At 44.8% G+C, this 26,337-nt stretch overlaps 1 protein-coding gene across 3 annotated transcripts in view; it reads right to left on the minus strand.

Annotated features, from left to right (window-relative positions):
* The window catches only part of HMCN1 (hemicentin 1), a 360,405-nt gene that overhangs the window by 246,037 nt on the left and 88,031 nt on the right, over positions 1-26,337 (minus strand). For all 3 annotated transcript variants that reach the window (XR_012906027.1, XM_075936754.1, XM_075936755.1), the window contains exons 5-6: positions 6,416-6,587; positions 650-756 (exon numbers count right to left, since the gene is read on the minus strand). Coding sequence is in view for 2 of the 3 variants with exons in the window: in XM_075936754.1 (XP_075792869.1) it covers positions 650-756; positions 6,416-6,587 (279 nt within the window). In the remaining variant the exon portion in view is untranslated. The remainder of the gene's footprint in view (positions 1-649; positions 757-6,415; positions 6,588-26,337) is intronic.

Consider the following 26,337-nt stretch of genomic DNA (forward strand, 5'->3'; position numbering starts at 1 on the left):
CCAATGCAGTTACACTGACCTAATTTTCTAGTGTACACCAGCTCTAAATCTTTTAAGGCCCAATCTTGTGAACACATACATAATGACAATACTCATATGGGTAAATTTACATGTTTGCTTGAAGGTTTAAAGGATTGGGCCCCAAGCTCTCTATTCAATGTTCATACAGCACTGTTTACACAGCTCTAATTTCTATTTCAGCATCTTCCTTAATCCTCATGCAACAAAGGTTTATAGGATGCCGGAATAAGAAGCCCCTTATTTCAAATGTATCTGGCCATACTGTTAAGACCCAAAGAATGCTATTTTGGGATAATGTCCATTATCCTGAAGTAGCGCCACTGTGTACATGCACCCTCATAGAATAATGAATCAAATACAATAGCACCTGCACTGTTCATAAGCCTACAAACCAAATCCTTGGCCTACGCATTGTAGATCTTTTCTCCCATATGTCCCACAGTGCTGCACATGCTCTTTGCAAGCACAACAAACACACAGTATGTTCACTGTTTTGCTCCTAGATACAGAAAAAGAACACGCTGGCAGGAATTGACCTAACATAATTCTCTAAACTGGGCAAAGTCTTAATGCTACTGCCAACAAAATTAGTTGCCACACATCATACACAGAGACAGTAAGTTAATACCTTAATTGTCCACATTCCAGGTTCTGGATCTTTTACATTCACCACTTTGGCAGAGTTGTGGATATTTAGCAACTCATTCAAGCCAGATCCTTTCGTTATCTGCTTACCTAAAACACAAATAAACATGGAGTGAATAAATTTCTCTTAGTCATGTTACACATATGCTTAGTGTATGACTTATTAGTTAGCTCATTTATGATATTTACAGAAATATCTATCTTCAAGCTGTTCCTGGCAATTCTTTGTTGTATGCTCTCCCTGCTATCCTCTAGACCAGTGGTTCCCAATGTTTTTGGCATCATGCACCCTTTTTGATTTTTGAAAAACCCTCACGCCCCCCCACCCAACAGTAAAACTTGTTGAACAACAAAAAAAAAAAAAGGAACTGACTGGGGCAGCAAAACTTGATGGGGGGGGTGAGGAGGGGACTGGGTGCCTTGCACCCTGCCTGGAATTTCTTCACGCCTCCCAGTTTGGGAACCCATGCTCTAGACCTGTTCTTAGCAAGATAGATGGCACGGTGGTAAAAGCACTGCTAGCCAGTTCCCTGTAGCAATTCCACTGGTGCTAGGACTGTGGGTGCTGCCCCAGTGTTATAATATTAAGACATTCTCGCAATGTTGTTCAAACTCCTTAAATTCTCATTGTAAATTTAGCCTGGCTATCAGATACATTCTGCCTCAACAGCGGAACACCAGTTTCCATAATGTCATATTGGAATCGGTGACGCTCAGTTACCTCTTCTGCTAATCATTAAGGGTACGTCTAGATTACATCCCTTTTCTCGAAAAAGGGATGTAAATTAGACACTTTGAAATTGCAAATGAAGCCGGGATTTAAATTTCCTACTCTTCATTTGCATAATGGCGGCTGCGGTTTTTTGTTTTTTCGAAAAGGGGCTTTTCAAAAGAAAAACAGCTGTTTGGGGGAGAATCGTAGGAAAATAAAACCCTTTTTTGAAAGATCCTGTACTCATTTTTTCAGAGAAAAGGGATGTAGTTTAGACACAAACTATGTGCCAATCAGTGGCTGAACAATATGAAGCAGTGCTCCAAAACAAGAGATAAGGCTGAAGTGCAGGAAAGGGTTCAAGTTGGGGTACTGTACATATGGGCCACACTGCTGGCTGATGTAAATTGGCATAGCCCCACTGATTTGGAGCTATTTTTAACCAGATGAGAATCTTGCCCCTCAAACATGAACAAGAAGGGCAAATTGGCTATATTGCTCCACATCCTCAGAGGACGCAGAAAACCCCAATAGAAATCAATAGCACAACTCCCATTGACTTCACTGAGCCCAGGAATCTACCTGTAGTCCCCATCCTGAAAAGTGTATGATTTAGACGCAGGTCAAAATTCCTTTGATCCAGAGCTGTGTTCATACCAGATTGGTTTCTTGTTAAATGAGAGCAGCCCTACCCAATACTGAGACAGCTGACAAATAACTGGGTAGAGGGGTAATCTTCTTAGGGTTTTACACAAGGGCTTTGGGGTTGGGTTTGCTGGTGGTGTGTCACCAGCAGCTGTGCAGCTCAGCCAAGGAGCTGTGATGTTACAAAGAAGAAAGAGATGGAACTGTTTTCTAATTCAGGGTCTGATCCTGCAATCAGACAGGAGCGGACTTAGTGCTTAACGTGTCAAGTCGTCATCCTGAAGCGAAAGGGACTACTCGGGATAGTAAACCCAACTCTAGCAGTTCGTGTTTTTAAGAGGAAGTCCCCAGAAATGAATTAAACTGTGAGCACTGTCAGACAACCTTTCATCACATTGTCCTACATTGCCCATGATTTGAAAGTCACTTGAAGCAACAAAGGATGATATGTATTTTAATGTAAACAAAGCACATCTGGTAGAGCTAGCATTTAACGCAGAACTCCACACAGAACTCTATTAATCATGCTCTTCAGAGACACATTCTAAGCAAAGTCTCCCTTCCTGTAAACAAGGAGGAATGCCTCAGATAGAAGAGTTGACTCGGGTACCATGCTGTAAAAAGGAACATTTCACAGACATTTTAAAAAGCTCAATATAAAGTTCCGGCTGAAAGTCACTCAAAGCCCACAAAGCACTACCTTGAATTTTAATTTCTGGAGCATCCTAAGTGTTCTAACTTATAAAGGAGTAATACATTTATTAAAAAGACCCTTATAAGTAGTATACCAAACCAGTAAACTTCATTTTATCTTTTCACCACTAAATAATTGTGGGCACATGGTACAGAGTTTGGACTGGAATGTTCTCATGATTCAGAGGCGCTTGATTCTTGGTTTTAGTTTGGCTCATAGCTAGTAAGGGCCAGCTACTATAAGAACATAAGAACATAAGAACGGCCGTACTGGGTCAGACCAAAGGTCCATCTAGCCCAGTATCCTGTCTACCGACAGTGGCCAGCACCAGGTGCCTCAGAGAGGGTGGACCAAAGACGACGATCAAGCGATTTGTCTCCTGCCATCCCTCTCCAGCCTCTGACAGACAGAGGTCAAGGACACCATTTTATCCCCTGGCTAATAGCCTTTTATGGACCTAACCTCCATGAAATTATCTAGCTTCTCTTTAAACTCTATTATAGTCCTAGCCTTCACAGCCTCCTCTGGCAAGGAGTTCCACAGGCTGACTACATGCTGTGTGAAGAAGAACTTTCTTTTATTAGTTTTAAACCTGCTTCCCATTAATTTCATTTGCTGTCCTCTAGTTCTTCTATTTAGGGAACTAATAAATAACTTTTCTTTATCGGCCCTCTCCACTCATGATTTTATACTATATTCAGGTATATTCAGATACTGAGATCTGGTTTCGCTCCTTCTTACACATATGACATGATATGGCCAAAGCCCCATTGATTGTTAGAGAAAGAAAAGTTGTATGTTGTGGGTACAACTGTTGAAAAAGATAATACAAAGTTTTTATAAGGGCATTAGAAATTGTGACAAAGCCAGGGCAGCTGGCTACCCGTAGTCAATAGTTTGGTGGAGGGTAGACATACTGGGAGCTGGGTGAATGCTCTTCTGTTTTCTAAATAAACTGGCAGAGATGGCTGTCACCAAATCAAGGCAAGCAGGCACCTGAGGCTAATTAAGAGCTTGTTTGAAGCAACAGGCTAATCAGGCACCTGCATCCTGTTGGGTTACTTTAAAAGGCTTACCCTCAGGTCAGGGAGGGGGAAGGAGAAAAGTGAAGGACTGAGAAGAGGAAGTGTGTTGATGAGAAAGGAACGAGTATGCTGAAACAGGAAAGATTCACTTGTGTACCAGGGAGAAAATACTAATGGAGTGTTCGGAATCATTAAAAAAGGGATAGAGAGTAAGACAGAGAATATCTTACTGCCTCTATATAAATCCATGGTACACCCACATATTGCCAAAAAGATATATTAGCATTGGAAAAGGTTCAGAAAAGGGCAAAAAAAATTAGTAGGGGTTTAATGATTACCTATTCTGTTCACTCCCTCTGGGGCATCTGGCATTACCTCTGTCGGCAGACAGGATACTGGGCTAGATGGACCTTTGATCTGACCCAGTACGGCCATTCTTACATGTTTGAGAAAGTGGCCCAGAGAAAAGGCTACTGTATTGGGGCTAGCGGAAACTCCCTGTCAGTTACTGCTGCCTAGGGTCCCTGGGCTGGAACTTGGAGTAGTGGGTGGATCTGGGTATCCCCACAACCTTCCCTACACCACGAAACAGTCTGCTCCTAGAAAGGGAGGCCATGATTATGGAGGAGTTTCACCCCAATCCTTTAACTTTGCCAATGATGAGAATGGCTGAGTAAGCTGTGACTCTGACCTCTAGCAAAGATAAGAAGCAGTGTGGAGGGCCACAGCAAGCCTCTGAGGCATATCAAAGCCTCCTCGAAGTGCAGAACCCATGGGGCATGGCTCTGCCACTAAACGCAAATGCCTTTATGCTAGCAGTGACTATTTACACTACTAACACTTGTAGAATGGATCATGCAGATCAGTACTTCATGGCCACACTAAAGGAAATCCTTCAGGTTAATTAGTCTGTGACACTAGACTGGATTAAGCACTAAAAACCACTATGGAAAACAATCCTGTATTAGCTGGTGATTTTTAGTGGAAATTTAACAGATTTAAGCATCTACTTCTCTTAACCCCCTTTGAAAATCCACTCCAGATTGTCCAAGTTTTGCCATATATAGATGAAGCAAATAGGTCTTTTCTATGGTACTAGGATTCACTTCTCCACAATACATTCTTGGAAGAAGAAGGAAAAAAGTCCCCATATCTGTTTTTAAACTTTTACAAACATCATTTTCACAGAGAAAAGCCTATTTGTGAGGTGGCGAGGAGTCCTGTGGCACCTTATAGACTAATCGAAGTGTTGGAGCATAAGCTTTCATGGGCAAAGACCCACTTTGTCAGATGCATGTCTGTGAGGTGGTTTGCTCTCAACTGTGCTTTTTCCATTCAACTTCCAAAATATTAGCTTAAAGTGTGAAAGAGTGGTGCTTCTCCTAAGAAGCAAATTTGGAGCCAGACAACAATCCAAGTTACTGCTGCATAAATTCAGAATAACTCAACTGAACTCAATGTACTACTTCAGATGTATGCCACTACAAATCTTGCCAGGAAAAAAGTGCCTATTGCGTGAATAAACACAAGCTTTTCCAGTCTCTGAAGCTAGCAAAGTGGCACCCTACAGCAAGCAAGTTTAGAAAAGTCAGGAAATGTTTGAGCCATTTACATTTCTGGAAATGATGTGATCAGTGCCCTCCTTACGCATACTCAGAATACACAGTTGTGCAGGGCACCTGAACATTTGGGGCACTATTATGTCTTAATGTCTATCCAACCACACACTTCTTCTATCCCTGTTCTGTGGCTCAATTCCTCCCGAAAGGAACAAGTTAATTTAAAAGTGACAAAGCCTGCCAGATCTATTAGCAGACACTGAAACTATGAAAGAGCCATTCAAGTGGAAATGAAGCCATTTAACAGGCATTTGGCCACCCTAGGAACATACTGTCAGTTTCTAAATTGATTGTGGGAGTTTACAGGACCTTAGTTTAAAATGTGCTTTAAAATATTTCATGTGTGTGGAGCTAAAAATTATAAAATCACTTTTCTAAAAAAATCATCATTTCTCCCCTCCCCCAGCTATCATTGGGCATAGGGCACCACTTTAACAGTACTGCATAGGACCCCATAAATCCTAAAGACGGCCCTGGATGTGATTAAACTGCTGAATCACTTTCTGGCTCCTCCAGCTTTAATGATCAACTAAGTTTCAGAAATCCAAAATAGTTTAAACCCAGTCCCGTCTCCAGTGAAGCCAATCAAAGTTTTACCACTGGGATCACAGTTGTACCATTATAAACCCAGAGTAACCCCAGTGAACTCAGCTGAGTTATTCCAGAAGCCCAGTCTACACTACTGCAGGAGAGTGATCTAAGTTACACAACTTCAGCTACGTGAGTAGCACAAGTCCATGTGTTTAATTAGATCTACTTGCTACAGTGTCTTCACTGTGGTGCATCAACAGGAGATGTTCTCCTATCAACTCCTCTTACACTTCTCATTCGGGTGGAATGTCAGAGTCTACAGGAGAACAATTCATGGTTGATTTACCATGTCAATATTAGATGAGATAAATCGACCCCTGCTAGCTTGATCACTGCCTGTAATGTAGGCACACCTAGAGCCATATAAGAGTACAGAAGCAGAACTATGTGAAAATGACCCGAAGAGTGCAAAGCTGGGGTGTTTATCTCCCCAGAATATAAAAATAGTATATCAATATCTCACCTAATGGATCACGGATTTCAATGACTGGAGAAGGGCCACTTAGTGACACAGTGACCTCTTTCAGACTGGGATCAAAAGGAATTTGCCAAGTATTAACTGCCAAGCTCAAATGATCCGTGGACAAGAGATGCACTTTGGAGGCTTGCACCGCTTCTTCCACCCACTTCAACACCTATAAGAAAAAATAATACTGATGTCATAAGAGAGCATGGAAATCTTCCATACAGCAGTGATTGCACATAGAAGGTCCTACTTGGATCAGTGTTTTGACTGCTCTGCGCAATGATCTTGTTACCTAGAGCCATATTAGAACCATGGCTATCAAATCACTGACAAAATTGCATGGTAAAGGAAATGGATATGGTAGAAAAACATCAAGAGTCAAATTCTTGTTCTCTTACTGATGTGATTATCCTTACTGCAGACAATGGAGCCCTTCACAACAGTTCTCAACCAGCGGCCCAGTGCTACCAGGGGACTTTGAGCAGGTTTCAGAGGGTCCGTCAAGTAGGGATGGCATTAGAGTGGCTGAGGCCTGGGGCAGAAAGCCAATGCCCCACCATATGGGGCAGGAAGCCCAGGGCCTCAAGTTCTACCACCCAGGGTTGAAGCAGAAGCCTGAGTAACTCAGCTTTGCAGGCTCTCAGTGGATTGCGGTCCTGGCAATTGTGCTGCTTGCTACCCCCAAAGCTGGACCTGGCTTTTATATGCAGAAGAACAGTTGCAGCACAGATGGGCCAGGCCATTTGTATAGCACATTGCAGAGGGCCTCGGAAAGAAAAAGGCTGAGAATCCCTGGTTTGCAGGATTAAGGCAATTAATTTTAAAAGTAAAAAAATAAATTTTAAAAAATACTATATGTAATGAACCTGTGAAATCTGCTGCCATGAGATATCACTGAGGCCAAGAACAGCAAGATATTTTAAAAGGACTAGACATGGATACAAATATTGAGAAAAAACATAGTTATAATGGGACATAAACTCCCATGTTTCAAGGTGTATGCTAATCATAAAATCATAAAATATCTGGACTAGAGGAATATTTCCCTTAGGGTACGTCTACACTGCCACCCTAGTTCGAACTAGGGTGGCTAATGTAGTCATTCGAACTTGCAAATGAAGCATTGCAGGAGGAGTAACGGTAGTTCGAATTAGGAGCTTTAATTCGAACTACCTAGCCTGTGCCACGTGTAGCTGCGGGCAGGGAGTTCGAACTACCGGGCATTTAAAAATGGCGGCGCCCGGGAACATGCAAATAAAGCCCGGGATATTTTAATCCCGGGCTTCATTTGCAAGTTCGAATGACTACATTAGCCACCCTAGTTCGGACTAGGGTGGCAGTGCAGACATATCCTTATAGATATGTTGTGCCATAGTATCTATGGAGTTTCTGAGTCCTCTTTTGAAGCATTTGGGACAAGCTAATATCATAGCTGGGAGACTGGACTAGCTGAACTGCTGATCAGAGCCAGTGTGACAAATCCTAGGATGTTACATAAATATTTACATCAGGGCTGAACTGTCCTTAGGAGAATTATGACCCTTAACATTTTGCATTTGCAAACAATCAGCATCAAATCAACACGAGAAAGTAAAATAAATGACCAAAGTTCAAGGCTCTGTATTTCCTCTGCAGCTGCCAATGATCTTACTGACAGAGCTGTGAACAATCTGGCACATTTGCTTGACAGTGCTTCATGCAAATTATATTTGGTATTGGTTCACATTCCCTGAGTTTCAGAGTCAATCAAGCTTTATAGTTCAAGGCAAAAGCCAGTCAAAACCACTAAAAATATCAAGTCAAAATCATGGAAGATTTAAACCTTTCAGCAAACCTGGGCTAAGTTCCAAGTTTGCACTGAAGGAGAAAGCTTGACATATTTCATGGGATTTCAGGTTTCACTGTGTTTGCATAGCTTGTATCATGCCCCAAACAAAGACCATCCCCACCACTCCTCTCTAAGAGTATGTCTACACTTGCATCCCAGTTCGAACTAGGGATGCAAATGTAGGCAACCGAAATTGCTAATGAAGCGGGGATTTAAATAACCCACGCTTCATTAGCATGATCTCACCGGTGCATTACTCTGCTCAACAGCTGTTTAAAAAGTGAAAGTGTGCACTGGGACACATTAGTTTGAACCAAACCCCTTGGTTCGAACTAATGTTACTCCTCGGAGTAACGCACCAGAGTGATCATGCTAATGAAGCGCGAGATATTTAAATCCCCGCTTCATTAGCAATTTCAGTTGCCTAGGTTGAACTAGGGAGCAAGTGTAGACATACCCTAAAACAGCTGTTAGAGGTGAAACAGAGAAGTGATATGGCTCTATCTAGTTTACACCTACCCCTATGAGGAGTGAGCAGAAACTATTTTAAAAACAATTCTGTCTGGCCATTGGGGAGGGCACACAATAATTTGAAACCCAGTCTCAAAAACTCATGGAGTATGTCATGTGCACCCATTCTGGAGGGTTCTCCTCGAGGGTTCCTCAGCTCTAAGCAAGATCTCACTCTGCTGCAAAATAGCTCTGGTTTGTTGACCTTCAGGGCACACTGCAAGATGCAACAACTTGTCTGGCTCTAAAGTGTGGTTTCTAATGAGCATTTCCAGGGGAGGTCGTTCTGTGAGGAAAAAGGGGGGGTTGTGCATTCCACTTCTTAACTCATTTGTTTTGTAATTTGTGGCAGGAGCACTAAGGGTACTACAGCGCTATTTTGAATTAGCTTAATTCGAATGAACTATTTCAAATTAACTTAATTCGAATTAGTTCATTTGAATTAAGCTAATTCGAAATAATGCATCTAGACACAAAATCTAATTCGAAATAGCGTTTTGCTATTTCGAAATAGCGCATCCACACTGATTGGATGCTGGATCGCATTTAAGGGCAGCTGAATCAGCAGGGCATCAGGTCAGTAGTTGCTTTGTGTGGCTGCTGTCCAGAGTGCACAGTTCTCAGCTTTCCCACTTGCTTGCCTACCTCGCCGAGGGACAGCAAAGAGTTTTCCTCTCCTCTTCCTTTGGTCGCTCTCATTTGGGACACCACAGCACTTGGCACCATGAAGCCGGAGCCACCCCTGGGCACTCTGGTGCTCATGTTGAATGTCTTGCTGCAAGCCTGGAAGCAATTGCTGGAGGCTTCCTGGCACCTTCTGCTGCAGGCCAGCCCCCTGGCCCTCCTCCTACCCCCCACTGGGGGCCATGGAGGAGCGGTGCCCAGACGCCAGCGGCGTCTGGACACCAGCAGCGACTGGTGGGACCACATCGTCCTGGAGCTCTGGGGAGACCAACAGTGGACCCAGAACTTCAGGATGAAGAAGGACACCTTCCCTGAGCTCTGCAAGTGGCTTGCCCCTGCTCTACGGCAACGGGACACTCGCATGAGACCCATCATTCCCCTCCACAAGCAAGTGGCCATCGCCCTCTGGAAGCTCTCCATGCCGGACAGCTACGGATCCATGGGGAACCAGTTCAGAGTGGGGAGATCCACCTTCAGAGCAGTGCTCATGCAGGTACAGAACTCACCGTCCACTGGGCCAGGAAGGGGGGCTGCAAGGAGGAGAAAACGGGGGGGAGGTGGTGTAAGTGCCCTCCCCGGGAAGGTTCAGTCTGTCCCAGCTGCTCTACAGACCGCCCGCGGTGGCCAGGATTGCAGCGGGGGTTACTCCTGGGAGTGGGAGTGGCAGGGAACGAACATTCCCAGCCACCCGGGCACCCCAGTAACCCTCGGTTTTGTGTGTCTCTCTGCAGGTGGTCAAGGCCATCAACAGGGTGCTGCTCCGCAGAGTCGTCCACCTCACCGACCCGGACGCGGTCACCCAGGGGTTCGGCGCTCTGGGCTTCCCCAGCTGCGGGGGGGGGGGGACAAGCGATGGGATGCATATCCCCATCCGTGCCCCGGACCACCAGGCCTCCCTCTACACCAACAGAAAGGGGTACTTCTCCGTGATCCTGCAGGCCATGTCTGACCACCGGGGCCAGTTCATGGACATTAATGTGGGTTGGTCCAGCAAGGCACACGACGCGCAGGTGTACTGCAACTCCTCTGTGTGCCAGAGGCTGCACGCTGGGACTTTCTTCCCCAACCACCACATCAGGGTCGGGGACATGGACATGCCAGTGTGCCTGATGGGGGATGCAGCCTACCCCCTACAGCCCTGACTGATGAAGCCCTACACGGGACACCTCAACCCCTCCCGGCAGGCCTTCAATGCCAGGCTCAGCAGGGCCCGCATCGTGGTTGAGGGGGCCTTCAGCCAACTGAAAGCACGGTTTAGGTGCCTCCTCCCCCGCCTCGACCTCTCCCAGCACAATATGCTGCACGTGGTGGCAGCGTGCTGTGTGCTCCACAATTTATGTGAGAGGAAGGGAGAGGCTTTCCTGCCTGCCTTGATGGCAGAGGCTGACCGCCTGGCTGGCCAGTATGCACAGCCCCACACGGTTGCCAGCTGGGAGGCCCTTCAGGGGGCTGTCCGCATCCAGGAAGACCTGCAGGAGAACCTCCAAGTGGACGAGGACTAAAGTTCCCCTGGCGTGCCCCACTGGGGCCTTGTGCCTTACATTCCACCCCCACCTCCTTTCCCTTTCCCCTCCCTGACCCCCCTTCCTGATGTACAATTAAAACACCTGTGTTGCCATAAAAAACTCTCTTTATTTAACATAACTGGGGTGGGAGGAGAGGGGGAATAAGGACGGGAGTGGGTAGGGGGGAAACCTGGTAGGAGGGAGCTGGAAGGGGGAGGCAAGAGGAAGAAGGGGGAGGGGAAGCTCAGAGTTGGAGGTCTTGCCAGCCCTCCCATCTTACAGCACTGCGGGTGCGGGGGCTTCGGTGTTCCTGGGAGGGAGGGGGTATGGAGAGTGGGGCAGAAGGGATGGAGGGGGCGGAAGAAATGAGAGGGGGAGCTGGGGTGGGAGGAGGAGTGACAGCTGGGGCGGCCGCAGGGGCTAGAGTGGTAGGAGGCAGCAATTGGTCTACCAGGACCCGCAAGTGCTCACAGAGGGCACGGTCCTGCTCTCACAGCTCCTGCAAGCTCTCCCGCCGCAGCTGCAGGTCTTCTTGCACCCACTGCTCTTGGGTGTGGACCTGCCTTCCCTGTAACCTCAGCTGCTGCCGCTGGTACTCCTCCTGGTTCCGGGTGCACCTGCTGGCCCGGGTGCGGGTGGATGTTCCAGGCGCGGTGGTGCACCCTGCACTCGCAGGTGCTGCGGCTGTGGTGAAACAAGAGAAGTGGTCAGTTCTCCCTGGGGACACAGTGGGTGAAACCCAGCCCCCCTTTGCAAGGCGAGGATGGCAGGTATCCGCACCATCACATCCTGCTATCCCTGGGAGTGTGAGCTAGCCCAGGACTGCACCCCAGCTGCTATACTATCTATAGTGTGGTGTGGGGGGGGGGAGGAGAGATGTGCCCTGCCTCTGTGTAGAGGGGACATCTGGAGGGAGGGCAGTGTGCAGTGTCTCTCCCTGGAGTCAGGAGCCTGTCATGTGCCTTCACGCGTAGATGCGTTAGGAGAACAGGCCAGGGCCCCTGCATGGCACCTAGCTGGGGCCACATGTCCTGGCTGGCATGGCAGATGCACAAGTTGCCGCCTGCTCCGTGGTTGGAAAGGCCCACGCACATGGCCCTTGGTCTTCCCCTCCTCCCCCCCTCCCCCGCCACCCCTCATAAGGGGACCGTGATGGCACTCACATTTAGAGGCCTCCCTGGCCTCGGATGAGGCTGCTGATGGGCTCTCCAGTACGGCTCGGGGGTCCTGGGTGCTGGGCACGCTCCCTGCAGGCTCCTGGCTGCCATCCTCCTCCTCTTCCCCTGTGTCAGGGGCAGGGTCCTCTGCCCCGGGGTCAGTTGACCGGGGGGCATGGACCGTCTGACCCCCCACGATGTGGTCCAGGGCCTCGTACTGTGGGCAGGCCTCCGGATCAGCCCCTGGTTGGGAGGCCCTGGCATAGGCCTGCCGCAGTTCTTTTATTTTGCTCCGCACCTGCTCCTGGTAGCGCATGTGGCCTCTGGTGGCCAGGCTGGCAGCCATGCAGCTGTATATGGCCATATTCCTGTGCCTAGTGCAGAGATCATAGGTATTGGAGGCCTCCCCCCAACCCTCAATGAGGTCCATGATCTCCGCACTAGAACAGGCAGGCACCCGCCTTTTGACACCCCAGGCAGGCTTCTGGGAGCCACCAGCCTGTTCCTGGGGAGCGGTGGAGGGCTGAGTGGCAACAGGTTGCTAGCTCATGCTGTGCCAGGTGCGCAGTCTGCTGGCTGTGTGCTGGCAGAGGCACTGTGGCCAGAGTCTGCCCCTTTAAGGGTCCCGGGTCTGGGGGAGAGGAGAGGAGTTTTCCTGGTTTGGCCCAGAGTGGCCACCAGAGGGAACTGGGAAGGGCTGGAGGCCCCCTAATTCAAAATAAGTGTCTACACAGCACTCATTTCAAATTAGCTATTTCAAATTAGGTGTTATTCCTTGTAGAATGAGGTTTACCAAATTCGAAATAAGTGCTCCACTATTTCGAATTTATTTTGAAATAGGGGTTTGGCTGCATAGACGCTATTAAAGTTAATTCGAAATAACGGCTGTTATTTCAAATTAACTTTGTAGTGTAGACATACCCTAAGAGCCTTGGGAAAGCATCCCTTTCCCCCTTTGTACAAATCTAAAGAAAAATACATGACTTAGGGCTTGCCTACATTGGCACAGTTTGTTACCAAAAACTGGCTTTTGGGCACAAAACAGTGAGAGCGTTTGCACTGCAATGCAACTTTTGTCAAGAAAAAAACCAGTTTAGGCAGCAAAAGATTTCCACCCCTGTCTTTCCCCCTCCCTTTATTGTTGACAAAGAGCCAGTGTGGATTCTGTTGTTTGTTTTGTAGAAAGAACTGGCTTCTGCCAGTATCCCACAATGCCTCCCCTAGTAGCTCTGCTCAGTGTTTTGTGTTCTCTGCTGTCCTGCAGGCATGCGCCTCCTCCCCTTTCTAAGCTCCAGGAAGTGTCTGACAGCTGAGTGAGCTGCTCCATTTGGGGAACAAACAAAGAGCAAATCCTTGGAATGCTTCTGTTCTGTCCTATATTAGGAATTAGGAGAGCCTGCTGTGCTGCTTTGACATTCCTCAGCATGGAGAGCTCACAGAGCTACAAGGGAATCCCAAGAAGGGCATGGATCAGCTCTGCCTTCCCACGACAGTGCACTGTGGGATGCTCACCCACATTGCTTTGCTCTATCTGCCAACAGGGGAGCTAGCAATGTGGCTATGGAATGTCGACAATGGGAGGCCGAAAAAACAGTTTGACCAGTTTTCGTTTTTGGTGACTTTTGCACGTCTTTTGTTGCCAGACCTTCCCAGTGTAGACATAACCTGAAAGTAAGGCTTGTCTTCACTGGGGACTTACCTCATCATTGCTATGTCACACAGGAGTATGGCCTAACTGCTGCTTCTCAGAGGGGTGGTTTACAGCTGTGCCACTATAGTGTTTTAAGTGTAGATATACCCTAAGGCGAGGTGGGCAATAATTTTTATGGGGGGGTGCACTCAAAAATGTTGGTAAGTGATCAAGGACTGCGCTTTTCTTTGGAGGAGGTACAGGTCTGGGTCAGAGATTGGGTGCAGAAGGGGGCTCGGAGTAGGGGATAAAGGTACAGGAAAGGGTGTGGGGTCTGAGAAGGAGCTTGGGTGAAGTAGGGGATTTGCAGCACATGAAGCTTCCCGCTACCCCCAGCACAGAGAGGCATATGGAGCAGCCAACTGCTCCGAGCCCTGTGAGTCCAGTGGGGTGGAAGGAAAGGCTTGGCAGACAAGTTCCAGCCCCTAGGCCTTATCTTGCCCTCCCCCTCCCCGCTCTAAGGCTTTGGCTATACTCCAGAGCTTAGAGTGGCACAGCTACATGCTGCAGCACTTGTCGTGCAGACACTCTAAACCAGCAATAGGCAAACAAGGCTAGTCAGTGAGCCACATGAGTGGCCCTTCTTCATTTCAGTGGGCCGCAAGACTGAATCAGTCATGTGCACTAACCATGAACCCAAGAATGCAATCAAATACATTAATACAAAGCATGCTTAATATTTCAAAACAAGTAGAGACACTTTAATCATTCATGTATTAATAGAACTGTCATCAACTTCAAATCATAATAAAAAATAAACATTTATATTTAATTTAGAATATCAAATCCCTGCCTGGCTTCTTCTCTGCCTCCTCTCCCAAGCTCATCCCATCCCTGCTCCTTCCCAGCTAGAATAGTGTAGAGCAGCTGGAATAAGGCAAAAGCAGCAATCTGTTTTGTTTACTTAAAGTCACTTCATGCATTTTCAACTTCAGACACTTTTCTTCTTTCATTCTTGTCCTAAAATATTTTATGTTGCCATGAGGCTATGTCTAGACTGCAGGCTTTTTTCATATGAAGCTTTTCCGGAAGAGGTAGTCCAAAAAAACTTCTTCTGAAAGAGAGTGTCCTCACTGCCAAAGGTCATCGAAAAAGCGATCTGCTTTTTTGAAAGATAGCGTCCACACTGAATGGACGCTATCTCACGTGTAAGCTGTGATTACTATGGACGATGTGGCCACCAGGGCACCTGTGCTTTTTCATCTCTCTTTTTTTGAAAGAACTCCCTCTTCTCCGTCCACACACGCCTTTTTCCGAAAGACCTCTTTTGGAAAAAGGCTTCTTCCTCATAGAAGGAGGATTACCAATGTTGGGAAAACCCCTCTGTACTTTTGATTTTTTTTTTGAAAGAACATGATTGCAGTGTGGACTTAAGTGAAGTTTTTTCAGAAAAATGGCTGTTTCTCTGAAAAAACTCTGTAGTGTCACCTTCACCCCAGCTACGTCTAGACTGTCATGATTTTCCGCAAATGCTTTTAATGGAAAAGTTTTTCCGTTAAAAGCATTTGCGGAATAGAGCGTCTAGATTGGCACAGATGCTTTTGTGTAAAAGCACTTTTTGCGGAAAAGCGTCCGTGCCAATCTAGATGCGGTTTTGCGCAAGAAAGCTCCGATCGCCATTTTTGTCATCGAGACTTTTTTGCGCCAAACAGTCATGAGCTGTCTACACTGGCCATTTGCACAAGAGGGCTTTTTCCCGAACGGGAGCATCATAGTATTTGTGGAAGAACATTGACAATCTTACATCAGATCGTCAGTGTTCTTGCGCAAATTCAAGCGACCAGTGTAGACAGCTGGCAAGTATTTCCGCAAAAGCAACTGCTTTTGTGGAAAAACTTGCCAGTCTAGATGCAGCCCCCCAGTGATATGCTGCATTGCCTTGTTAGAACTTTCTTTCCAAGCAGAAAGGAGGGATGGAATGATTTCCTTGGCTCTTGATAGCCTTCAGCACTCCTATGAAAACGTAAGTCATTCTTTCCAAAGGGGATATCAGGGGGTTCACAACAATATTTTAAAGAGCAACTTTTTTGGCTTTGAAATACAAACTTGCTCTCTGAAATTACTCAAAATAGAACAGAGTGCAGTACTGTAACACTATTCAGTGAGCTACATTCAGCTCTGTTGCAAAGCTCACTAGAATTGCATCCTTTAACTTTGGTAAAGTTTATCTTAAGGAACAAAGCACAGTCCTGGATGAAGCACAGCTCTGCCAGAATCTGGACTAATGTAGTTATCAGTGCCTGATCCTGAATTATTTATATAGTCCTTACACAAGCAGAATTCCCACTAACTTAATAATGGGTACCAAAACACATCCAACTGATGGATTATAGTTGGTAAACTAAAACGCATGCCTAATGTGAAGTTGGATAGCACTATTTTTACTGTGACTTCTTCATAGCACACAGCATAAAACACACATGTTGGACATTTTTCCATTGTTTATCTGCAATATGGCAGATTAGCTCTCATTTGAAACTTCTGAGGATTTAAAAGCTGGTGACTACATAGAAAATTCAAGAAACAAATGTTTATGTTTTATCTGTCCAGGGCCTGATCCAACTTTTAATACTAATAATCTCACAACTTTCTAGACCAGCAATATCATACCTAGAAAGATAATATCTTCAGTGGGTTTTGTTAGTCATCCAAGTTCTATCTGTCAAAGTCACTATTCAAGGATTAGAGTAGGGACAGCAAGTTAGTAGAGAGGAAGCAAATGAGATCATGAGTCTATAGCTTTAATTGAAAACTGTATTTTCAAAAGAAAATCCTGTCTAAAATCAGATTTTGTTTTCTTCTTGTTCAAGAATTTTTTTAATGTGACAGATAGTGGGATGATGCCAAGAACTAAAACAGACAGGGGAATCTCAATGAGAAATATGGAACAGAGAAAATAAGAACTGTCCACCTAGTACGTTATTAATTCTTACATAAATATGCAATGGAACTCAAGTTAATTCATACTGAAAGCTGGAATTTAAGTGCATATTTCATGTGTTTTTGTTTAAAGACATGGGACCAATTTCCCTCATGTGTTGCCTGTGATAAATGGACTCCTTTTGCTTTTACCTTTTTATAGAGCTGAACATTAGAAGAAAGCCAACCCTGGGGCACTGTGGCAAATATATTTTATTATTTTATCCACAGAGGGCCCCTAAATTCTATTCAATGGGTCTCTGATGCACTACATAACTTAACTAGTGGATAAGTTAGCAACACCATCAGAGAAACTGATGAACAAGCATCTTCAGCACAGTAATTTAGGAATAGTTATTGCAATATATGGGTAAAGTGGTTCCAATAAAAGAACTCCTGGTTTTAACCTCAATCAAAACCTCTAATAAATTTTTTGGAACTTTGAAAAAAGTTAAAGTTTTCATATGTCTCTGTATTTCCCATTTATTTTATCCAAAAGCATAAATATCTCTCAAGAACTTGTGTGCCCCATTACCACATGATCTCACATTGTTTCTCCCCATATTACAGAGTGGAACTGCGGCATAGAAAAATCATGTATTATGCCCAAGATCACAGAGGAAGTCAGAAACAAAGCAGGGAAATGAACCCATGTCTCCTGACTCTCAGGTAATGCCCTAACCACTAGATTATCCCTCCTCTTAATGTGACAATAGTAGTATGAGAAAAGCTACTCTAATGGTATTTCTAGCCAGTCCTAAATCAGGAAGTACCAGATGGCTAACAATGGTGATTTATGTGAGATTTCCAGCCAGGTCTCTAGACCAAAGAAAACTGGATTACTGAAGGGCCTGAAGTGTGATGGGTTAGTCACATATATTTCCTTGTGACTGTCACTTACTTTGCTGAAAATACCCCCGAGGCCGTGGTGCCCCACCACTCTGTCCTGCTGAGTCTGAGTCTCTGGTCTCTCTCTGTGAAGGCACAGAGTTGGACTCACAGCCCACAGCACAGAAACATAGACACTAGGTTCACACAGCTCTGGAAAGGCTCATTCAAAGGGGCTTGACATACAAGTGCACGGTCCCAATGGGACCAAACCCCCCGATAAATCCATCTCACTAAGCATAAGGTTTATACAGAGTGAGCTCATAAATTGTTTGCGCTCTTTGTCGATGAAAGAGAGGCCTGTACAACTCTTGTCCCCCTCAGGTAACCATTATTTACACTGGCTACGTCTAGACTGGCATGATTTTCCACAAATGCTTTTAACGGTAAACTTTTCTGTTAAAAGCATTTGTGGAAAAGAGCGTCTAGATTGGCATGGACGCTTTTCCGCAAAAGCACTTTTTGCAGAAAAGCGTCCATGCCAATCTAGACGCGCTTTTGCACAAAAAAGCCCCAATCGCCATTTTTGCAATTGGGGCTTTTTTGCGCAAAACAAATCTGAGCTGTCTACACTGGCCCTTTTGCGCAAAAGCTTTGTGCAAAAGGGACTTTTGCCAGAACGGGAGCAGCATAGTAGAAGCACTGATTTCAGACAGTAGGAAGTCAGTGTTCTTGCGGAAATTCAAGCGGACAGTGTAGACAGCTGGCAAGTTTTTCCGCAAAAGCAGCTGCTTTTGCAGAAAAACTTGTCAGTCTAGACACAGCCACTGGGTTTATCAATTTTACTAAATAGAAATGGTGGGATTTAAAAGGTTGCAAGTGATAACAGACAGATTTTGATCTATCTGTAAGTTACTGAGCAAAGTAAAACAAAACATGCCAGCTGAGCATAATACTCTATGAAATTTGTTACATGTATTTTTTTTACCCTAACAGTAATTGTAATCACCTTTTCTCATAAGCAAGGGGCCTCCTAGTTCGGGCTCAATTCCTAGCACTCACCTAAAGTGGTAACTAGGGGTCTCTTAAAAGTCTGGCAGCCACTCCTAGTGCTTGGTTTCATGCCATTATATAGATTTGGCCCCAGGCAGGAATCTTGTGTTCAGTTCAAACTTTTCTTACCTTAAGTAGGAAAGCACAGTATCCAAAATGGTTTCAGTGTCTTGGTCACATGTCTTTGTAGGACCAACCATAGTCTAGGCTCTCAAAAGAAGAAAGACTGATCATTGTCCCAAAAACTGGGCCATTAAGTTCTGTGAATATCACTTTTGGGCCCTTCTTAGGAGGCTTCGATCAATAAACAGGTTCATGTTTTCACATTTCTAACATCAAGTAAGAAGTGATAAATGCACAAACAAATTACACACAAGCAGCAGATTATAATTTTTTAAATGATATGTTACATGCAATATTTTGCATGAAGCATATCTGAATCAGGTATATGCAGATTCAGAAGCATATTTTTCTAAATACAGGGTACAACATCACATGAATATCCCTACATCCTGAAGAATTTTTTATCCGGATCCAAAGCCAGTTCATTACTGCCAGTTTTTGAGTGTCAAAATATATGGCACAAAATTCACAAAACTAAGTAAGAAAATTAGGTAAAACCCTGACCCCTTTGAAATCAATACACCACTCCCATTGATTCCATTGAAGCCCGGAGTCCTACCATGAAAAGTATATGATTTAAAGTCATAATGTTGAAAAAACATTAAGAGTACAAATTAAAACACCAAAAGATCCAAAGGATGAGGAAGAGTGTAGGGCAAGGTTATAATAATGAGATTACAGGCAGTCCCCGGGTTATGCGGATCTGACTTATGTCGGATCCGTACTTACGAACGGGGCTTTTCTCGCCCCGGAGGACGCGGGCGGAGGGACTGCCCAGACGTGCCGCGGTCCCGCCGCCCGCGTCCTCCGGGGCAAGAAAAGCTGCTCCGCGTCTCCCTGGTCTGCTGTCCTCCCCCCCCCCCCCCCCCCCCCCCCACCCCAGCAGACCAGGGAGACGCGGAGCAAAGCCGTGGAGGACACGGGCGGCGGGACTCCGGTGCGTCTCGGTCCTGCCGCCCGCGTCTCCCTGGTCTGCTGGAGGGGGGGGGGGGGGCGCAGCTAGTGCGCCTCCTCCCCCCTCCCCCCCAGCAGACCAGGCTTTTCTCGCGGACGCCTGGGGCAGAGAAGCTGGGGCGCTGCCGGTTGGTCCCACAGCGCCACTCCTCGGCACTACTGGACCAACCCGGCAGCACCCCAGCTGCTCTGCCCCAGGCGTCCTCAACTCAGCCGCTGCTGAAACTGACCAGCGGCTGACTACAGGAAGCCCGAGGCAGAGTTTCTCTGCCCCGGGCTTCCTGGAATCAGCCGCTGATCAGTTTCAGCAGCAGCTGACTTGGGGACACCTGGAGTAGAGCAGCTGGGGTGCTGCCGGGTTGGTCCCCACAGCGCCGAGGTGCGGCGCTGCGGGGACCTACCCGGCAGCGCCCCAGCTGCTCTGTCCCAGGCGTCCAGATTCAGCTGCTGTTGAAACTGATCAGCGGCTGATTCCAGGAAGCCCGGGGCAGAGAAACTCTGCCTCGGGCTTCCTGTAGTCAGCCGCTGGTCAGTTTCAGCAGAGGCTGAATCTGGACACCAGTTCTGACTTACGTACAAATTCAACTTAAGAACAAACCTACAGTCTCTATCTTGTACGTAACCCGGAGACTGCCTGTATAAGGTTACTGTGTAATGGCCTGGTCCAGATGCCATTCAGTTCAACGGAAGACACCCAACGAAAGGTAGGTTAGGCCCAAAGCCAGTATTTATCTTGACACTTAATTCAAGTTTTGTACCTATTCCCTACTTTCACTTCCCCTAGGTAAGGCAGCTGAAATCAAGGGAGGTAGTTGGGAGCACAGTTTTGGTGAAGGTATTTCTAACGCAAGGGAACAACGTAAAAGAAACCAGAAAAAGGAGGTAGCCTTAGGGACGTCTGGCTGGTGTCACTAGTGAAGTGAAAAGGATGGGAAAAACAAAAAAGGAAAGCAGGTCAGGGACAAGAAATTCAACAGATTGAGGTTCAGGGGTTTTCTAGCTTTTGAAAAACATCTGAATTCTTGGATGCTTAATCTAATCAACTGACCCTCAGGAGAGTCACCCATCACATGTTGCTTGAGCTAAGGAATTTCAACTGATTATGAAGACATAAACAAGCAGCAACAGATCAAAATAGAAAAAAAAAGCAGCAGTTCCTCCTTTCCTGTTTATACCATAGTTTGTATTCTCTTAGTAAAGTCAACAAGAACAATCTCTACATGTGGAAATTAAGCAGTTGCCAAATAACCAAAATTATCATTTTAATTACTGTACCACTTCATTAGTTCCTGAAGCCAAATCACTTCTTTGGTTAGTACAGCTGTTGAACAGTCCGTAGGAGAAAAGGGAGAGGAAGTTTTGAAATGAGATGAATAATTAAAGAGAGCTAAAAAGGGAGCAATCTTGCACAGAACGAAAAACAAGCTCTGGAAAGAAAACAGATTCAGCAAAGGAAAAGAAAATGCAGGTACTGTAAAACAAATGACCATGTTATTCAAATATTACTCAAGCATTATAACCCAATTTTGCAGATGGGTTGAATGACTTGGTCAGCAAGCCAGAGTTTAAAAAGTTGTGTGTGCAGCCCATAGCTCCCAATGCTCAGTGATGTGCTTCAAACAGTAGAGTCCTAGACCATATCTCTTCTCTTCTAACTGCTTCTCAACAGATGATGGGCTATGCCTAATCATATCTAGTAAATGTGCTACAGCAGCTCATTATTTCAGTATTAACTCTTCTAACCAAAATCTAACCTAAAAGGCATTCAAAGACATGCCTCACTGAGTTTACTTATAATTATCTATTTCTATCTCTAGCTAGCTAGCTAGCTATATATACACACACACACACACCATGAGGGTATAACTTGACCCTTAGTATATTAATTAAAAGTAACATGAGATTCAACACCTCCATATGGTCCAGACATCAGTGTACAAACAGCAGGTGATATGTGTTCATCTGAGAGAAACTGAAGGAAACAATGACACTTAGGCGTTTTGGAAATGTTATGATTAGTGTTATGGTTAGTTGTTTGTGTTGTATATTACATTATGATTCCATCTGGTACAGAAGTAAATTGGAAGAAGATTAGTGCCAAATACACATTTTATAATGAGACAAAATATTATATGTATGAAATGTAACATGTCAAATGTACAGTGACTAATATGTTATAAAAGACATAGAATTGGTAGGAGGAGACAACTGGAATCAATTTGCTGGCCTGTTTTCTAAATTTCAAGGTAGAGAATTGTGTTTCCGTCCAAAATAAGGAATAAGGGAACATTTTCTCTCTCTCTTTCCTACCTATATAAATAATGCTTATCTTATAATAAATAATGCTTATCTTAAAAATTATCTCACAGCCCTGGTCTACACTAGGGAGTTGTTTTGAAATAACCCACCTTATTTCAAAATAATAAGTAAAGCGTACACACTACCAACCCCGTTATTTTGAAATAACAGGCTAGTTATTTTGAAATCTATACTCCTGCTTTCCTATGGAAATAAGCTTATTTCGAAATAGTTATTTTGGAAGTTATTTCAAATTTAGTTATTTCGAAATAATTTCCTAGTGTAGACATGCCCTTTGGTACCAGTTCCATCTAAGGATTAAGCTGTCATATAATGGTGGACTTTAAAGTGGCTCAACACAATTTTACAAGAGTCAATCAAAAGCAACTAAAACACTAATGTTTGTTTTAAAAAACTATTTTAAAATTTCAACAAAAAATCAATTCTAGGCTGACAATTTTATAACAATTAAAATCAATAGAGTTTGCCTAGGGGACCTGTGAACAGGAATTCACAACACTACAGGGCAGATTACAGGTTTTCTGGTCCCTGCTGGAGCTAGATAGTACGGTACATAGACAATGAAAAACAGTTACTAGGGGGAAATAGTATTTGAATATTTACAGAGTTTCAGCTTAATGCTAGGACAAACCTGCATGTTAGTTCTTAATCTGACTGATAAAGTGTCAACATGACACCCCCAAAATAAACATTTTTTATGGAAAATAAGATTGACACCAAGCCTCTAAGGCTATGTCTAAACTACATCCCTCTGTCGGCAGAGGGATGTAAATGAAGCACTTCGAAAGTGCAAATGAAGCTGGGATTTAAATATCCCGTGCTTCATTTGCATAATCACGTAATGGTGCTCTTTCAAAAAAGTGCTATTTCAAAACTGAAACCGCAGTCTAGATGCAGTTCTTTCAAAAAAGGGGCGCTTTTTCGAAAGATCCTGTAAACATCACAGTCAAAAACAGGGCAATTACTCAGGGGTTTTGGTACAAATCAGCAAATTCACGATTTTCCTCAGCTTCTCTCCAATTTGGTTGGAATTCGGTTGGTAGACTTCCTATTTGTGAACTTCTCTGTCATGGATGTTTGCAATTTCATATTTGATTTCTCCAGCTCGGCACAATCATGAGAAAATGTGAGGGTAATTTATTGTGAGTCTAGGGGAAAGGAGAAGGAAAATAAAGTTGAGTGCTCCTGTTTTTTATTTAAAAAATAGGCCTGAATCAACTTCTCATGCTTTTTCATTTTTGGAAATTATAAAAAATAACTAAATATTGGTTAAAAAAAGTTTTAAAAGGCATATTCCCAGAGAACGGAGAGTCACATTTTATGTTTACCTGTTATGAATATACACTGTATGAGAAAATTTAATATTAACATTTGGGAGGTGATTTCTGAAGGCTCCAGTGCCAAGATGAGTGATAATTATGAACCCATTTCTTAAATATGTACTTTGTGTAATCACTCAGGGCTAGGTGGTGCCTTAGTCACTTCAGGTGGTAGATGTTGCAAAACCTCAAGAACAGCCTTTGGAGGTACTGTGACTCTCAGACAACCTCTGAGGCACAATTTCCTCCCTCCTGGGATGGTGAAAGGAATTGAGTAGCTATTTGATACTAGCTTATACCAGTGTTGAGAGACAGTGCCAAGACTCTGCCCACTGTCTCTCCACCTGGAAATAAGTGTGTGTGTGCCCAGACTAAGGATGTTAAACTGCGGTTTAACTGGGCTACTGGGCTCTTACTACATTTAAAATGCAGAGGCGCAGTGTCCTGGACCAGCGCAAGCCAGGACTGTTTGGTCCCAGCTCCTGCGGAGTCCAGCAGCCCCTGTTCACAGTGGGTAGCCCTGAATGCCACAAACAGAGGCTGCTCTGGCACCAGCCCCAGTTTGCAGTAGCCAGGCTGGCCGTGGCAAGGGGTGCTCCTGGAGCAGCCCGGGCCTTCACGAACAGGGGATGGGACCCCTGTGGACATGTGCTGCTTTGCAGCAGCCTCCCCTATATCCCCTCTAATAGAGGCAGCAGGGCAGGGGGGAGGCAGGGCAGCACAGCAAAGATGGCTCCTGTTACACCCGCCCCTGCTTGCTACCTCTCATACAAGTAGCAAGGGGGGAGGGAAGCAAGTAGTCCTTACTCTAGTCAACTACTTGATAAGCTAATGCTAATATTACGAAACCAACAGTTACCAAGAATTACCTCCCCCTCCCCCCGCCCACACACACAAACTCCTCCCCGATACCTCAGACCCTGCTGCTATCTCCTCTGTTAATCGTATGGATTGATGTCTTGGATAGTCTGTTGTAACAGCTGACACACAATGATACTTTTTTAATGGGGGCCAATAGAACCGAGAGGTCCGAGGGATGTAGCCTCACCATCTTCTCTGTCAGCTTGATTACTGTTTAGCACCAGTACAGAAATTAATGTTAAAAACAGACCTTACCATTCTGTGTATTTTTATATGCTTTGAACTCTTGTCAGCACTGCAGGGGTCAACAGAGCTGAATTTTATTATAATTCCTTCATCAAGAACAGTATTGGGAAGCAGAAGGCACTAGCCTCGGACTCAGGGGACCTGGATTCAAAATTATGCTCCACGCAGGCTAGGTGTGTGACCTTGGCTAAGTCACTGAGGGTACATCTACACTTGCCCCCTAAATCAATCTATGGAGGCTAATGAGGGTGACCAGAATTGCAAATCAAGCCCGGGATTTAAATATCCCGTGCTTGATTTGCATGTTCCCGGCCGGTCGCCATTTTAGAAATTGACTAGCCCGAAGTAACTACCCGCGTCTACATGCGGCAGTGAAACGGGATTCTGATTTAAAGCCCTAACTCGAATTAGCTGGTATTCCTCTTGCAATGAGGTTTACCAGCTAATTCAAATTAGGAGCTTTAAATCAGAATCCCATTTTACTGCCGCGTGTAGACGCGGGCAGTTACCTCGGGCTAGTCAATTTCTAAAATGGCGACCGGACGGGAACATGCAAATGAAGCGCAGGATATTTAAATCCCGGGCTTGATTTGCAATTCCGGTCGCCCTCATTAGCCTCCCTAGATCGATCTAGGGGGCTAGTGTAGACGTACCCTGAGTCTTTGTTCCTCACCCATAAAATGGATATAATGATACTTCTCTACATCAGAGCAAGGGAAGGGAGTTGTGAGAATCAATACATTAATAACTACGAAGAATGCAGTTTCATCAGTTATGGGGGCCACATAAGCATTTAGATATAGACCAGAACTGCTAACCAAATTCCAGTTAGTAAACCCTGTACAAGCTAGCTGAAAGCAATAGCAATGGAACTGCAGTGAAGGCAAAACTTTGCCAGCAAAACCTTTACCCATGATGATTGTATGAGGAGGGGTGGAAATCCACATGAATTCTCAGATCTGGTATTGAGGGTGCAGAGCTGGCAGCTAACTAAAAAAACACCCTTGCTTGTAACCCAGGTATATTAGATATGCACTCATCCAGGCTATGTCTAGACTACACTGATCTATCAGATCATCCAGGCTATGTCTAGACTACACTGGTCTATAGGAATAAGGTACACAAATTTCGCTCCGCAATTTGCGTATCTTTTTCTGATTTACTTCCAAAAGAGGCTTTTCCAAAATTTTCCACGTCTACACTGGGCCAAATTTTAGAAAAGCCTCCTCTTTCGGAAGAGCCCTTCTTCCTCGTGGAAGGAGGAAGACAGGGCTTCCGAAAGAGCGTGTCTGCTCCTCCGCAAAAAAAAGCGGAAAAGCAGACGCATTCCCTGGATGCGGCGGAGTTTTTTCAGGATATCTCTGGTATCCCAGAAAAACCCTGTAGTGTGGACATAGCCCCAGAGTCACAACAAGGACTCACATTCAGAGCAGACCTGAACTTTAATTTTTAAACGAGTAACGTATGTGAGTTGTTCAAGCTCACATCTGATTATCAGAGCCAAAACAAATAACCCAACTGTCCTACTTCTGGACAAAATTACCAGTTTGATTATAATTTTTCCAAAATGTAATCAGCAATTTTGGGAGACCCATTTTTCCTCTTTTATTCCTAAGTGGTTTTTTAACTCTCAAAATTGACTTTGAAGTAGAATTTTTTATTTTAGAATCATTACAAAAAAATCTAAACGTGTAATTTTGCCAAACTGTGGACTGATTAATATTATGGAGGAAAAAATAGAAATAATGTATAATATTTATCCAGAGATTTTGCCTCCTACTCCTCCTGTTGTCAGGTTACTTGGAAGGCATACAGATAACTGGAAGATACTAGGGACTAGTATCAAGTGGTCATTTGAAAGGTTTTCAAACATGCAACACTAGAATTGAAATGTAGCTATTTAATTACTTAATTAGCTAGTTC

Source organism: Pelodiscus sinensis, chromosome 9 (assembly GCF_049634645.1).
Source record: "Pelodiscus sinensis isolate JC-2024 chromosome 9, ASM4963464v1, whole genome shotgun sequence".
NCBI lineage: Eukaryota > Metazoa > Chordata > Testudines > Trionychidae > Pelodiscus > Pelodiscus sinensis.